Raw genomic sequence first — 17,840 nt, forward strand, 5'->3', positions numbered from 1 at the left:
AGAAGGTCGAACCATACCGTTCGTTGGTTTCGTATTTGGTCGGTTAACCAATAAATGTTATAACTACCCGAAAATGTACAAATTGTTTGTTTACTTTTATTTAAATACCTAAAGATACAGACCATGAATATGGAAACTTGACATAATGCTGCCGTCTACACTCATCGTGTCATTCTATGGAACTTGCTAACTATGTAAACAAAAAGTCACTATAGTTCGTATTTTTAGCATTAGACAGAACTTGCAAGAAGGTAAGCGATCTTGACATGTCTTTTAATTGAAAAATGCTTTTTAAAAATTAAAAACTATTAGTTATGAAAGCAGAAGGAATATAAATGATCGTATTAGATTCATAATTGTTACATATTTGCCGTAACTTATTTTTAAAATGTGTTTTTCAATTAAAAGACACATCAAGATTGTTTACCTTATTTCTAATGCTAAAAAAACGAGCTATAGTAAATTGATCATTTAGAGACAATTTAAATATGGCGGTTTGTTTACATAGTTAGCAAGTTCCAAAGAATGACACTTAACAGTTCATTCACGCTCCCAGTCTTCTGATGATTTACGACCCGACTAGTTGCAGCAAGTTGGCTTTAGTAACAGCGCCATCTATGACCACATTTGTCACATTGTCAACAGGGGCGGCCGGTTCAACAGCGCGTCACGCTTCACCCGCGCGCCGCCCGCCTTCGTCAACCACAACCAGTCCGTCGACCACCGGCCTAGGGCGCTGCTCATCAGCGGCTTCGAGAGTGACGATTCTGAGGCCCTAATACAGCATTTTGCGGTGAGTCTACTTGATAGTTAACGGGGCATCTGGCTTCACCGCCTCCGTTAACTGCGCATCTAGCTTCACCGCCACAACCAGTCCGTCGACCGGCCTAGGGCGCTGCTCATCAGCGGCCTCGAGAGTGATGACTCTGGGGCCTTAATACAGCATTTTGCGGTGAGACTACTTGATAGTTAACAGGGCATCTCGCTTCACCGCCACAACCAGTCCGTCGACCGGCCTAGGGCGCTGCTCATCAGCGGCTTCGAGAGTGATGGCTCTAAGGCCTTAATACTACATTTTGCGGTGATACTACATGATAGTTAACGGGGCATCTGGCTTCACCGCCTCCGTTAACAGCGCATCTTGCTTCACCGCCACAACCAGTCCGTCGACCACCGGCCTAGGGCGCTGCTCATCAGCGGCTTTGAGAGCGACGACTCCGAGGCCCTAATACAGCATTTTCCGGTGAGTCTACTTGATAGTTAACGGGGCATCTGGCTTCACCGCCTCCGTTAACAGCGCATCTCGCTTCACCGCCACAACCAGTCCGTCGACCGGCCTAGGGCGCTGCTCATCAGCGGCTTTGAGAGTGATGACTCTGAGGCCTTAATAGAGCATTTTGCGGTGAGACTACCTAATAGTTAACGGGGCATCTGGCTTCACCGCTCCCGTTAACAGCCATCCCGCTTCACCGCCACAACCAGCCCGTCGACCCTGTGGTCGACGCCCTGTAGGCTTGTACCGTGAGTTGACCGTGACGTCACGATGTAATGTTTCATATAAATTCCATCGTTTTGACAGTTCTATAAAAGTAACTGATTTGACTAGTAGGAAAATACCGTATTGTTTAACGTAATTTTGTTTGCAGCAATTCGGCGAGATAGTCTCTAAGGAGCTGAACCCGACGGTTCCCGAGCTGGTGTTAGTGTACGCTGCGCGCGCGCACGCCGAGCAGGCCGCGCAGCAGGGACGCCACTACAACGACCGCACGCTCCAGGTAACACGCTGAGCCGAACGGAGCCGAGTTTGCCCGAAGGGGGGAGTTTCGGCGAGATCGTCTCTAAAGGCTCCTCTTCACGTTGGGCCAACGCCAACGCCAACGAGGGACGCATTTATGCGTTAGAGGGAGCAAGTGATATTGCTATCTCATTCTACCGCATGGCTGCGTCCCTCGTTGGCGTTGGCGTTGGCCCAACGTGAAGAAGAGCCATAAGGAGCTGAATCCGACGGTGTCCGAGCTGGTGTTAGTGTACGCTGCGCGCGCGCACGCCGAGCAGGCCGCGCAGCAGGGCCGCCACTACAACGACCGCACGCTCCAGGTGACATACCAAACCAAACCAAAAGTATACAGCTGAGATACGCGAGCAGCCGCGGTACCTTCATACTGGTACGCGCCCCGGCCGCCGCGCCCGGCGCGTTCGTCATCGACACCTTCTCGTAACTCATGAGGCCCTGGTACTTGCTCCGCGCTAAATTCAATTTTTAGACGTTTTCTCGATTCTGGCCACCGTAGCCTATGGAGACTAACAAGCAGCACTAAGTAGTTTTCGTAGTCTATGGATGTTGCTATATTAAGGGTGTCACATGCGCGTTTCTGACTTATGAACCAATTGTTTCTACTATACAACCTAAAATAAATAATTAATTTGAGCTATGGTTTTCTTTCGTCCTCTTGCTGGTGTGATTGCTGTGATTGGCCAATTTCATTCTAGTTGAGTAAACTGTATCGAAATGAATATTATGGTCGAGTTGGGAGCCCATACATTAAAAATTCCCAATTGCAGTTTGGTATAAGAAATCTGTATTCAAGAATTACAATCGACGAGTCGAAAAACTGTATTATAATTATGTTCATAATACAGAACAGTACAGAACATAATAATACAGTTTATGAACAACTTTTATTATTAGACCAATGCCGGTATCGCGAAAAAAAATTTGGCTATTGCATACATTCCGGCTGATGTGACTTTTTGCACCATCCGACTAACCCGGGGTTAACAGGTTAAACCGTTAAGCCATTGTCAAATTGTACTGGTAACCACTCCGGGCTTAACATCGAGCTAGTGGGCTGGTGGCAAGTGGCGCTTATACTGCAAAACGTAATTCAAGACCAAAAAAAGTAAACAATGTTGCCACTTTTTACTAGCGCGTCTTGTATTTATGTAAAAATAAGTAAGTAAAAGTACTTTTTTTAAATAGTAGGAGTAAAATTACGAATAAATAAATTATCTTAGCGTGATTACTTATCAAAAGAAATTTACTATTTTACAAACAAATTATTGCAGTGGCAACACTGTCTTACTTTTTTTGGTCTTGAATTACGTTTTGCAGTTTAGGGCCGTTGCACCATTCACTAACCTAGGGTTAACCAGTTAAACCTGTAGTGGTTACCAGTACAATTTGATATTGGGATAACGGTTTAACCGCTTAACCCCGGGTAATTGGGATGGTGCAAGTGAGCCTTAGTGTTCTACTATACCGGGTGTATCTGTTGTCACAGATCACGTGGGTGGCCAACCCGAAGACGTTCGCGGCCGCGCGCGCCCCGGAGCCCGCGCCGCGCGTCGACGCGCAGCCCGACACGGACAACGGACACGAGGTACGTTCTACACCTGAGGGCCTACCGCGAACCACGTTCGACGTGTTGTCTCTCTGTCGCACTTGTAAATTCTTACGTAAGTGTGACAGGGAGGCAATACGTCGAACGTGATTCGCGGTAAGCCCTCTGTTTGTACAGCTTTTATTCAACTTGAAATGTATGTGTGTAATCTGAATTGAAGCCCGAAGCCTAAGACGAGGGCTTAGTAAACACGACGTTTACACGAGTTCTTAATTCCGGTACCATCGGCCACACGACGTAGTGCATAATTGTTTGTACTTTTTGTACTGAGACTGACTGAAATTGCAAGACACGTTCGTACGTTTCCGTTTATGCACTACATCTGTAATGTACTAATTATCGCACTAGTGCGGTAAAGTAGCACCATATGTGAATCGCTTGACTTCAAACTCGGCTAAATCCATCTCAGATTATGCGATTTTGGTATTAAAAATTATAGGGTAGATATTTGCGGTATCGTCTTGGGTCGTCCCATTGCTTTTTCGTCAAGTTCTTAAGTTAGTCCTATTCTGCTTTCGTCACCCATTCTACATTCGTCACAATCGTCGGTGGCTTTCAATGTAGAATGAGTGACGAAATCAGAATAGGACTAATTTAAGAACTTGACGGAAAAGCAATGGGACGACCCAAGACGATACCATATTTGCTGAGAGGGTCGAATGGATTTACCCGAGTTTGAAGTGAAGCGACACAATACCAGGGGGGTGTCACTACGCAGTTTAGGTACATGTGGCCGGCGCGCCGCGCCGCGCGGCGTATGGCAGTGGGCTGCGGCGCGCCGCTCGGCTCGCACGATAGTCGTGTTACGTGGCGCTCGCGCAAAATTGAAAATACACAATGGCTTAGAAACCTATATCTCGATCTAATCCGTATAAAATATATTGTTATGTTTACGGATCTCTGAAGAACAAGGAAGCAGAAATAACATTTTATTAAATTCCGGACGATATTGAAAGGTGAATTTAAACTTTAAAACATAACATAAATACTAAGTAATAAAATTCGATAACTAATTCGTTTTGTTTGCATAAAACTAAAGCGGTTTAGACCAATTTAAAATGAGTATTGGTCGCCCAGAAACAATATTAGGAACTGACCGACATATTTTCAAAGGAATACGGCTGTGGCATAGCTACCTACTTCCGTAAGAATCAGACATACTATCTCCGGATAAAAAAATTATGTTTACAGAATCAACGTTTGTAATTCCTACATATTAATCTTAAAAATAATAAATCGGTAGGTATAGGTACAAAAACTTGTCAAGTTTCAACCCTGTGCCGACACTCACAGCTCGGTCATAAAACTGCGGCGCGCAAGGAAGATTCACGGTTCGTGCGCGGTTACGTAGGTATATAAGTCTCAATTTTGCTTGCAGGCGGCGAGTATAGGTATAATTTTATACCTAAATGTGACTTTTCTGAAGGAGTGAATTTTCTGTACGGTAGTACTATTAGTTATTCTGTGACAATACATATACTCTAAGGGCTCATTTAGACGATGCTCGCATGCGAGTTTCATTACATTGTGGTTTTTGATCGGTCGATTGAATTGGACGTAACCAACAATCCGCAATGTAACTAAAATCACATGCGAGTTCGCGCGCCGTCTAAATCAGCCTTAAGAGCCAACAGGAGTGGTCATTTCTCCATACAAACGTACTCGACTGTTTCCTCCGTGGGTTTTGATGCTAGAGCAATGATTTTTTTCAACACAGATTAATATTGTCAATATCTGTGTCGGACCAAAACTGGACTGTGTCAAAAATGGCCAAAATGGCCTCATTGACTATGCCGCAATGAGAGGCGTAGTATTCAAAACTGATATCAATTAGCCAAAAAAGCAAAACAGTCCGACTCGGATAATTTCATAATCATTTAGATTGCCAAGTTTGGTTAGGATTGGTTAAGTTTTGGGAGGAGGAAACAGTCGAGTACGAAACCTCAATTTTTGAGATTTTTACGCGGGATTTTTCGCCTCGTCCTTATCGCACTAGTTTTAGGAGCCGCTTCCGTTAGCGAGACGGGTCTATTTACCTAAAATATTTAAAACTCAGTTCCTGTGTCTTAAATGTAAATGTTGACAATCGAATGTTTGTGCAGCAATCGGTGGGCGCGACGGTGGACTCGCTGCTGCGTTTCGACGACGACGACGAGGAGGACGGCGACCGCTCCTGGCGACGTTGACCCCGAGCCGGCTGGCGGCCAGCCAGGACACTCTAGTCTAGATCTAGACCTAGCCCTAACATAGCCATACACTAAATTATACACTAAAATAACCAACGAGATGAGAGCGAGCTGGCAGACTCTGCCCTAGCCTTAACCTTTTGAACGCCACTGACCGATATATCCGCACCGTAAGTCCAACGCCAAAGACCGATTAATCGGTCACAGACCACAGAGCAACACAGACCTACGTGCATATGCATAAAGTTCAATTTCAGTTTTGACATTTCGGTGACAGCTTTTGTGTTTGACACGTCGTCGAAAAGGTTAAACTGTAAGACCAACGTGACGAAATCTAACCATTAGGGAGTTACACCACAAACCAACGCTCTAGCCGTAGCAGCTAGCCATGGACTAAACTATACCATTTACACCATAAACAGTAGCCGAACCATAGACTAAACCAGGGGCCTCCCTGGGTTGAATCCCTGATTCCGCGGGCCGGAGTGTAACGCTGTCGGCGGGCCGGATTGCACTTGCACTCCAGGAGTGCCGGCAGAAGTGAAAACTCAATGACATTGTAACAGATTTTCGATCAGGTGTCCGTCTTACGAATCTTAGGGTCACGTGACCTGTCGCGAGTTTAACATTTTTTCCCCATCACAAAAAGTGCACAGCGCCGCTAGAAGTGTTCACTTGAAAAATCATACGGGATATATACGAGTAGGTATCCTAACCACCTAATCGCTAAATCTAAAATCTACATCCATTTTGAATGAATAGTCCTAACTAAAAAAAACGCGTGAAACTTTTTATATTTCCACCGGTGTAAATTAGTGCTTTTGATATTTATGTTTAGATTTAATTATATTTAAACCTGGCCATTTTGATTTAGATGAAGTGTAAACTAAATTGTATATGAAAAAATATACTAAAACTGTTATTAGCATTTGAAAACATTGGTTTCTTATATTTACCAGGGGCCAGTTTCTCGAAAGCTTGTAACTAGTAATGTTACAAGCTTTCAATACAAGCGGATGTCACATTTTGACAGCTTTTGTTAGAAATGGACTTCTACTTGTAATACAAGTTATAAGCTTTTGAGAAACGGTTAATTCTTAAATAAAACCTTATAGTCATAGGTAATAACAGTAAATAATTATACAGGGTGTTACTGACCATCGGGCTTTAAATCCAGGGCTCGATTCTACTCGCTAAACTGAGCTACTTTTATTATGGCACCAACCCCGAAATCCCGAAAAAAATTTTTACTTTTTCATACATTTTGGCTGATTAGATGTCGACGTTTTCTATGGAAAAGCCATAAAAATTTCCCCGATTTTAGGGTTGGTCCCATAGTAAAAGTACATAGCTCAGTTTAGCGAGTAAAATCAAGTCCTGGAATTAAAGCCCCATGGTCAGACACATACTGTATAAATGACAAAATATTATTCGCATATAACAAATAACGTAACAAAAGCAATATAATATACAATGAACTTTTTTAAATCTAAATTTATATGTGTATATATTACATATTACATGCCGCTGCAAAAACTATAAATATCGCAGATTACAAAATAACAATTCAAACTACACCCAAAAGTCCTAAGATTACGATTGTATCTTGTCCTTTTAAAAGCACATCGGGACTTAATAGGTTATACTGAACTGCCCCAAATAGGTTGTGTTATAAGAAACTATTCAAACACCAAAATGGAAGCAATATAGTACATTCTTACGCTTTTTCATATAATTCATATACAGTTAAAAAAAAAATCTAAATATACATTACCTGGCAAGGAGATAGTATATACATGGAACTTTTTAAGCTGACCGACCACTTGAGAGATTGTTTATCCACTTGACCGTCCGACGATAGCATAGTGTCCGAAAAAAAATATGCTCTTAACCGTCCGCGGGAACCTTACTATCCAAAGGGGTGGAAGCAAGAATTGATTTCAGAGCCATCTAACGGAATATTTCGGCATTATTTACTAATTCTCTTGATGCGACAACGTAGCCTAACTAAGTAGTAAGCTCTAAAAAAATTTCGATGGCAGTGTTGTTATAATTTTTGTAGAAAGTTGTGAATGCACTGCGCGGGGCGTGTGTCGCTAAAAAAACCCGGACGGTTGACAGGAAAACAGTCTCGCGGGCCGGACGGTTGAGTGGTTATCATTAGTCCTAAAACTAAATAAGTTAACTTTTCAGGATTTTCGTAAGTTTATCTTATAGATAGGTTACGTTTGCTTTAAGGCAATCCTGAAAAGCTACGCGTTTCTGAACTAAAAATATTGTGACTAACGAAAATACGGACAAACAATACATTATGACTTCAAACTGTTAAATTAATAATACCCACTCACATGATCATGCAACTGTAGTTGCGAGCTGTCACCCTTATTTTCACATAATAATAGAGGTCACTGAAAAATATCAATCATGTGAGTGGATACAAACATCTGGGCTAACCAAGCTAAAATCACTAAGGCTCACTTGCACCATTCCACTAACCTGGGGTTAACCGGTTGAACCTGGAGTTACCTTGATTACCAGTACAATTTGACACTGGGTTAACGGTTTGACCGCTTAGCCCCGGGCTGTTGAGATGGTGCATGCGGGCCTAATAGTATTAGCCTGCATGGCCTCTAGTTACTACTATAATCTAATGCCGTATTTCAGTCCTTGCTCTCACGGAATAACATACGAGACATACGCGTACATGTAACTATAGGATTATCCTTTAAAAGTACAAATTTAATAAAACAAATACGATCGGTTCTTTTAGTACAGTCGCCATCAGATATATCGGAGCGGCCAAGGTGTTCACAATATCTGAACGCGCACTCTAACGCCTTGACAATAGAGGCGTGTTCAGATATTTGTGAACACCTTGGCCGCTCCGATATATCTGATGGCGACTACACTAATTCGGTTTTAAATGAGCATGTCTATTTATTATTGTCTATGTATTTACCATTGTTTATTTTAAAACAGTAAGCCCAAGTTTAACCTGTTCTACTCTCAACTATAATGACCTCTTACGATACGATTTAGTCAACTGTAATGAATTCGAGCATTACCTAACGTGTCGCCAAAGGCGGGCGTGGCTCACTCCGCGATTTCGTCGCTTTGCTACAGGTGGCTAAAAGTACATCAGGTCCACACCAATTTTGGTGGCTAGCCATAAGCCGCGCGTGGCGCTATCGCCACCTAGCGGACATATCTGTCCTGATCGTAACAGACGCTTTTTGTTAGAGAGTGAGTCTTCTGTACCTAGTACTTTTATTTATTCTGTGCTAGAGGGTAGAACGAAAGACATAACGCGCTACTATTTATTAAATAAGATGTTCGTTGATGTCTTTTGTAATACTAATATCTTTGTCTGTTGGGATACTTACCTAATTTTGTTTAATTATTTAGTTTTTGTAGTAGAAAAAGTTTTGTATACAATACAATAATGATAATGAAGCTTTTCAATCTCGTACTTTACTTAGGCCACTCAGCAAGCTTCGTGGCCACTATCACTATTGTATAAAATACACAACAGCTTATTAATAAATTGCCACGCTCAACTCAAAATCGAATTAGTACAGTCGCCAACAGATATATCGGAGCGGCTAAGGCGTTCACAAATATCTGAGCACGCCTCTATTGTCAAGGCGTTAGAGTGCGTGTTCAGATAGTTTTGAGCACCTCGGCCGCTCCGATATATCTATCGACTGTATAATAGCCTTTATAGCTTATATGCCTTATATACAAGTACCATAGAGTAAGCATGAAATAGTTCCTTATAAGGCGTGAATGAAAATATAATTTAATAATATCTTATTTAATATTGGTGTTAAATTAAAATTAAGTACGACACTTTACTATACCCACAGTCTCACTCCGGGTCTAGCACAAGTGTGACCACGAAACGTCGCTCGCGTAATACCTATCTCGTTCTAACATTAAATAAGATACGAATGTAACATTCGGAATGTTATCGTTTTTATAATTAAATTTCAGAATCTTTCGGTTTACTTCAGTGCTATAGACAACCTATTTTGCCGTGAAATGTTTTCATATGGTTAGGCTACTTGGCGTAGGACCTATCTAACTCGGCAGCGATTTTGATAGCACAGACTGTGCAAGTGTTAAACTTCTATGAAACTGACGTTTAAAATAACACGTGCACAGTCTGTGCTATCAAAATCGCTGCCGGGTTAGCTTGGTCTGACTCTATAAAAGAGCGTCAGTTAAAGAATACATTATGTCGATAAAATAGCTATTTATGATATATCTGTTTGCGAGAAAAATCTCGAAAATTTTTAAATAAAAAAAAAAACTAGTACAAATACCAATAGTCCTAAATAAGAACATAATAATGCAATGCATTGACCTTCAACAAGGTCACCGCACTCGCCGGCGAAACTAGGGAATGCAAATCGGTTATTTTTTGTATGGAAATAATCGGTTTTTAACCGAAACCGCGGTTATTTACATACAAAAAATAACCGATTTGCATTCCTTAGGCGAAACAAACAATACCAGTAGCCGTACCCCGGGTTGACACTTGACATTTCCCACGTAAGTTCAATCGCGGTCCATCCCGCTCGCACTGATATATTGGTGCGATAGAGAGGGAATGCGATCGAGTTCAAGTAGGTGCTGACATACATGTCAAGCGCCAACTCGAGTCAGCCGTGGAAATTAATTGAATGTAAATTTTCTTATAATATTTTTATTAAATCGTAATTAATTACGATTAACCCAGTTTATTTTTTATGTAGCGTTGAAATATCTTTCACCCTCTATTTTTATTATCGCGCGGCGATCAGATCCATAACTAATCCGGATCGAATTCATGTCCTGGTATTCAAATCAGAACACCTCTGACACAATAAAACCTCAACTATGATTTATAATTTCATGGCGCCATTTTTGCTTAACATTTAGTACTGTCATACTCGTAATTATAACAGTGCTCGTTCGCTCGGTCGCCTAACTACGAACGTTGTATATTACTTGTAAATACGTCATACGCCATAGGCGTTTAGTCATTTTGCTGTTTTTCGTTAAATATAAAGAAAATTATCGTAGATTAGGATTTTCGCATTTTGCGGTTTTTTTAAACGATTTATCGAGGCTTTGCGTGTTGAAATTGATTGTCATAAACGAGCGCTTCTTTTATAGAAATACGGTTAGCAAAAGTATCTAAACATGCGAAGTTCAAAACAATCTATACACCGCTTGAGAATAAGAGCGTGTTTGAATCATTTTGGACATTTCATATAGTCTCCAGATATATCAGAGCGGCTGATGTGCTCACAAATATCTAAACACGCCTCTATTGTCAAGGCGCTAGAATGCGTGTTCAGATGTTTTTGAGCGCCACGTCCGCTCCGATGTATCTGACGGCGACTGTACGTTTAGCAACTTTTTAAATATTGTTTTGACACACAATTGATACAAGTCATTTGGGGTAATTGTGTCCATGGGGCTAGTCCGCTTTCCTTTCAATTATAAGTAGCTGGTACAGAATCAGATATGTATATCGGAGCGTCCTAAGATGCTCAGTAATATCTGAACATAGAAAACGTCTCGTTGTCAATGCGTTAAATGGATTTGCTTAGATATTAGATGGCCAAGGTATTCGTAAGTGCAAAGGTTTATATAGTTTCGTTGGGAAAATACGTCTATAATACATTAGACCAAGATAACTCTGCAACGATTTTGATAGCACAGACGTGCGTGTGTTATTTGTACGTCATAATTTCATAGAGGTTTGACGTTCAAAATAACCCTTGCACAGTCTGGGCTGTCAACATTGCTGCAGTCTTGGTCTATAGTCCGTTTTTTTTAGCATTAGAAAGAACTTCGCAGAAGTAAGCGTGTGGTTCCAAATCCAGCTCTTTTAGCGGTAATAATTTGAAGTAAATTATATGTATTGACCATGCTACATTAGATAATTCAATAATTATGAACAATTAACGAGCCTGATAAAAACTGCACGCTTGCTTCTGTGGAGTTCTTTCTAATGCTAAAAAAAACGAACTATAATTCTAACTTTTCCAACTTCTTCTAATTCTAAAGAATACGGATTAATCTTATGGACGGGTTTACCCTAATATTAATATGATTTTACTACGGGCTATGTCAAACTTGATTTTTATTTTGATATTTCGCTGCAATATTACAGGGTTCTATGTTTCACTTTTATCGAATTGAAATTTGAACCTTGTCACAGTGATATTAAGTCGAATTTCAACTATTTTGTAACATAAACCTTTGTAATATAGTCAGACCAATAAAAGTCTGCAGCGGATTTGATAGCCCACGCAGTGCACGTGTTATTTTAAACGTCAAACTTCTATGAAATTACGACGTTTAAATAACACTTACACTGCATGGGCTATCAAATCCGCTGCAGACTTTTCTTGGTCCGGCTCTATTGAGCCAGCGATTTGCCTGTTCTGTGTGAACATTAGAATAGAATAGAAATGTTACATTTGTACCATTATTTTTTTTTATTGTTAATTTGTCGTAACGTAGTATTAGTATATATTTTTTCGCTGAAGCTAATTATGATTATCTGTTTTGCAAATAGGTACAGTCGCCATCAGATATATCGGAGCGGCCAAGGTGCTCACAAATATCTGAACACGCCTCTATTGTCAGGGCGTTAGAGTGCGCGTTCAGATATTGTGAACACCTTGGCCGCTCCGATATATCTGATGGCGACTGTAACATTGACAGACCTGTCAAATATCTAGAACAGTGCCTCTAGTGTGAATTTCATTCGATACCGTGACGTGACGTAGTTTTAAGTCTAATTTTGTATGGTATTTTGAGTTTGCAATACGTCCCGCGCTGTTCAAAATCTCATACAAAATGAGACTTAACGCGTTGTCGAATGAAATATACACTAGGGCAGCGGTCGGCAACCTTTTAGCAGCCAAGGGCCACATAGTAGTTAACGAAGATGACGCGGGCCGCACTTTGGTAATATTTGTGACTTTAACAGACGTTGTCGTTTGTCAGTATTACATACAAAGTAGCCAGGGAGGCTCGCGGGCCGCAAACGAGAGGTTAGCGGGCCGCTGGTTGCCGACCGCTGCACTAGGGGTTCAGCGGCGTTAACACGGTCATATTTTTATCGTTTGTCACCATGCTTATCACGTTCTATACTACAAAACGTAATTCAAGACCAAAAAAAAGTAAGACAATGTTGCCACTGCAATAATTTGTTTGTAAAATAGTAAATTCCTTTTAATAAATAATCTCGCTAAGATAATTTATTTATTAGTAATTTTACTCCTGCAATTAAAAAAAGTACTTTTATTTACTTACTTTTTACATAAATACAAGACGCGCTAGTAAAAAAGTGGCAACATTTCTTACTTTTTTTGGTCTTGAATTACGTTTTGCAGTTTAACAAGTGACGGGTATAGTGTCAGGCGATAAAATGGAACCATGCTGCGCCCGCTGGTTTTAACAATACATCAAAATTGTATATATTTTGTTGTGATATTTTTAATGGATTTTTGTAACAATATACGAGGAAAGGAAATTTAAATTGTAATTTTTGTAGCTATCTCAAAAGCTTAAGACATTTTTTAACGAAATAAATATTGAAAGTTATTTTATCGCGTCTCACTGGCACTTTATAAGTGTGAGCGGGACAGACTCCTTTCCTTGTGTATTGCGTTCGCTTTTATATGTAACTTAGGATAATTAGTTATACACCCTGTATCTGACTTAAGCTGTACATTGTATAAAAGAATAAAAAAGATACTGTAAGCCGAAAAAAAAAACTAACGGCAAAAAATATATTTTTCAAGTCAGTGCATATAGGCGGTTGCTATGATTGTAACACAAGAAAAAATTAACTTGTGAATGTTGTATTGTGACAAAAGATGGCTGTTTAAAAAAGCGACCGCCACATTAAAATGATTCGTGTTTCTCACAAACGTCAATCGATCGATCATTCTTTTTCAGCTCATAGCTTTTTGGAGTTTGACTCGTCAGATGGCGTAAGGTAAGTATAAAGACATTGAGAAGCGTAAGTACTACATGCAGTCTAGGAATCCTTTACCGAGTTGAGAGCGATTATTTCAATTATTTCGGCTAGGAAGCCGATGGTCCCGGGTTCGAATCCTGGTAAGGGCATTTATTTGTATGATGATACATGGGTCATGGTTGTTTTCTATGTATTTATATATTATACAGTGAAACCTGGATAAGTGAAACTTCAAGGGACGAGCAGATTTGTCTCACTTAGCCAGGTACAAACCAATTTGTCTCATTTACAGAAGGTCCCATTAATAGAGGTGCGAATAGAGGATATATCTCAGTTATAGAGGTGTTTAATAAGGTATTTTGTAATTATCTTTAAATGTTTAGGTAAAATAATCCTTGTCCCTAAATATTTTTTAAGTCTGTTTCAATATTTCTTTGAATTTATTTCGAATAATTTTCCAAAGGATAATTCTTTTCAATTAAATTTGATACGGATTTCATTGCGTCTTAGAAATGTATTAAATGAAAATTTGGTTATTCTTGTTACTTATCAAGATTTCAGCTTTCGTTTCGATAGTTTTAACTACATATAGTAACTATTTAAACGAAACTTGAAGTCGTTTAGACACAAATAAGCAAATGCGTAATTTGTGGATAGACTAAGAGTTAGTAAGAATACGGAAATAGATCAATAAAGTCCAAGTTAGAGAGGTCATAGATGTTATCTCAGATACAGAGGTTAATTCGTATGAAAATCTAAAAAAAACAATTAAGAAAATGTAATCTTATAAATATAGTCTCAGTAAAAGAGGTAAAATACACTCTCTGTCTCAATTATAGAGGTAAATGTGACTATAAAATCACAACAACTAATCCCAGTTATAGAGGTTCGTTTTATCTCAGTAACAGAGGTAATTCAGTGCTAAAGTGTCGGGACCACGCCATGAGTCCCAGCAATAGAGGTTTCTCACTTATCCAGGTTTCAATGTATATATCGTTGTCTGAGTACCCACAACACAAGCTTTCTTGAGCTTACCGCGGGGCTCGGTCAATTTGTGTTAAAAATGTCCTGTGATATTTATTTCATGCAACCGATGATGCCGAAAATGCGGGGGTGCGCGGTACGAGGTGAGCGAAGTCCCGTGACGTGATTGGTCCGTTCAAAGACACGGACGTCACACAAAGACAGTTTCGATTCGAACATGGAGTAAAATTACCGTATGCGTGGCAGAGGGGGTAGCGCGACGCTCAGTCTGGTGGATGTTTTGTCTGTGACTACATGTAAGGGTATTTAGGATTTTTAAGGGTCGGCACCGCTTAAGTGACTCCTGTGATGTTAATGTCCATGAGCGACGATGACCGCTTCCCATCAGGCGGCTCGTCTGCTTGTTTGCTGACTATCACATAAAAAAAGTATGTAGCCCCTCGGTCAAAAAGGGCGCACTTTAGAAGTTAAGAAATAATACGTAGACGGCCGCCTCTAAGCCTAGATATTCCCGTCTATGGACGGGATGAAATTGCCAATTTCACTGTCGCGTCTATACGGGCCTTCATAAAACGTTCTAATACTTGCTAGTATTTCAGTTTGTATTGTAAGTTATAAGTCGACCATAAAATAATAACCGCACTGATAGTAACGTAATTTCAAAAATTATATCAATTGATATATAGAACTATGTTTTTCGCGCCTACGTTTCTCAAATTTGCCGCCTTTTTCCACTGACAAGATTAGTGAGTATTATATTCTTTGGTAACGTGCGTAACTTCGAGCAACACCGGCTTCCGACACGTCGGAAGGGAGGGGCCCAGGCGATATCTCACCGTACAAATCTTTCTGCCATTTTTCGCGGGGGGAAGGTGCACACAGTAGCACTTCTCACACACTTACATACAAAATCCAATCAGAGGCCCTACCGCGAACCACGTTCGACGTGTTGCCTCTCTATGGCACTTGTAAATTCATACGTAAGTGTCGAACGTGGTTCGCGGTAGGCCCTCTGTAATGACGACACAAATACATACAAAATGACACACGTCAAAGACAAATCTTGCAAACCTCGATCTCTTTTTGTGTACGGACGAGTGACTAGTGTCACAACACGCACACTAACACATTTCCGTTGAAGTATGTCATTGTATTCTGAGAGATGAGAAGTCGGATTTGTCGCTCGACCGATCCGCAATTTGTACTGAGCGAGCAAAATCGATAAATCCAACAATTACTTGAGACTAAAATATAATAATTGTATTTAAATGTAATTAAACGTATGATATGTAAAAAAAAATATTACATGTGAAATGTAACACTTTCTTTTTGTAAATTTGACGTCCCCGACCTCTTTTTATAACAAAAAACCGAGCAAACAGGCATTTTTGTGCAGCAGTGTTCACGCGCGCGTCTGGACTCGGTCTAGTGAAAAATCCAAGTGCATCTAGTTTTATTACCCGCGCTAGATTAGATTGACGCGCTAATCTTGTACCTCGGCAGAGTCAAATAGTGCGAATGCCGCCTCCCTTCCGTGTTGCTCGAAGGCAAAGAATATAATACTCACTAGGAGAAGAACGGTAACTCCATACAAAAAAATGTCCCCAACCGTTTATACGTTTATACTACTGGCGCCCTCGATGTGTACCAATGGAACTAAAGTTGACAACCGGTTTAGCCTGGCGGGTATTGGTATTATAGGTATACCGGGTGTGGCCTGTAATATGAGCAAAAAATTAAACTGTAGGCTATACTCTTCATACTGACCAACATTTGTTCAGCGACTTTTAAAAATAACTTGTGGTTTGATTTTTAATACACTTTAAAGTTTATTCTAAGACGCAATGTATTGCGAATTTTGTTATGTTTAAGACGTGACAAGCAACGTCAATCACAATGATATGGCGTGGCAATGGCGTCCATTGAAGATAATATTTATTTTGTATGAAAAATAGGGAGTCTAAAAACTTCATAATTTTTAAAAGTTGTTGAACAAAAGTGTCACCGTTTGAGGAGTACAATCTATGTTTTGATTATTTGCTCGTGTTACAGGCCACACCCGGTATAGTAATTATGTTGATAAACATATTTGTTATCTTCATATCACGAAATATATGAAAGATGCAAATATTACCCCTTATTTGTGGTATTATCTATATTGATTTAAATAAAAGGCATATTTATGTTTATAACATTGTATTATGTTTTACATATAGAAATATACACTGAAGATTAAACCCTGACAACTTAATAAAAATAGACATTAATAAAGCGCATTCACAAAGTTTTCAGTATTATATCTAGACACGCGGCAGCGTGTCAAGCCAAGTTCAAGCAAAGGAACTGGCTAGCCAGCGCCGAGTGTAATATTACACGAACCACTTGGTGCCACTTTTGACCCTTCTATAACTCAAAACATCTTTGACGTAAACACATAAAACTACGTGTGTTTAATTATATCCATAAGGATATCTAGAAGCCCAAATTTCATGAAGCTAGCTCAAACGGTTATAAAGGTATGAAGGTCAAAAAGTCGTAAATTTTAAGACTGACTTATGACTTATAGTACCTAAACCTAACCTACTTCCAGATGACCTAGAAGGATGAAATTTGGAATCCAGCTTGGTTATTGTGTGTAACCGTAGGAAAAAATCTAAAAATAAAATAAAGTTAAAAAATAGGGGGGGTCCCCATACAAAAAAAACACTTTTTATTGGGACTGACATATAAGTACCTAAACCTAACCTACTTCCAGATGACCTAGAAGGATGAAATTTGGAATCCAGCTCGGTTATTGTGTGTAACCGTAGGAAAAAATCTAAAAATAAAATAAAGTTTAAAAATAGGGGGGGTCCCCATACAAAAATCCATTTTTTATTGGGACTGATATAAGTACCTAAACCTAACCTACTTCCAGATGACCTAGAAGGATGAAATTTGGAATCCAGCTCGGTTATTGTGTGTAACCGTAGGAAAAAATCTAAAAATAAAAAAAAGTTAAAAAATAGGGGGGGTCTCCATACAAAAAACCATTTTTTATTGGGACTGATATAAGTACTTAAACCTAACCTACTTCCAGATGACCTAGAAGGATGAAATTTGGAATCCAGCTCGGTTATTGTGTGTAAGCGTAGGAAAAAATCTAAAAATAAAAAAAAGTTAAAAAATAGGGGGGGTCCCCATACAAAAAAATATTTTTTTATTGTAGCGTTGGAACCGTTACAAGCAGATATTTGAAACTACCCCAATATATGTATTATTATATTTGCTATATTAAAATAA

The 17,840-nt window shown here is 39.8% G+C and overlaps 1 protein-coding gene across 1 annotated transcript in view; it reads left to right on the forward strand.

Annotated features, from left to right (window-relative positions):
• LOC134677813 (RNA-binding protein 26) overlaps nt 1-8,435 on the forward strand; it is a 54,077-nt gene extending 45,642 nt beyond the window's left edge. Inside the window, exons 21-25 of the mRNA XM_063536241.1 lie at nt 646-793; nt 1,647-1,775; nt 1,984-2,097; nt 3,282-3,380; nt 5,504-8,435. Of these exons, the coding sequence (XP_063392311.1) occupies nt 646-793; nt 1,647-1,775; nt 1,984-2,097; nt 3,282-3,380; nt 5,504-5,587 (574 nt within the window). The 3' untranslated portion in view covers nt 5,588-8,435. The remainder of the gene's footprint in view (nt 1-645; nt 794-1,646; nt 1,776-1,983; nt 2,098-3,281; nt 3,381-5,503) is intronic.
• Nucleotides 8,436-17,840: the final 9,405 nt, after the last annotated feature.

Source organism: Cydia fagiglandana, chromosome 27 (assembly GCF_963556715.1).
Source record: "Cydia fagiglandana chromosome 27, ilCydFagi1.1, whole genome shotgun sequence".
Taxonomy (NCBI): domain Eukaryota; kingdom Metazoa; phylum Arthropoda; class Insecta; order Lepidoptera; family Tortricidae; genus Cydia; species Cydia fagiglandana.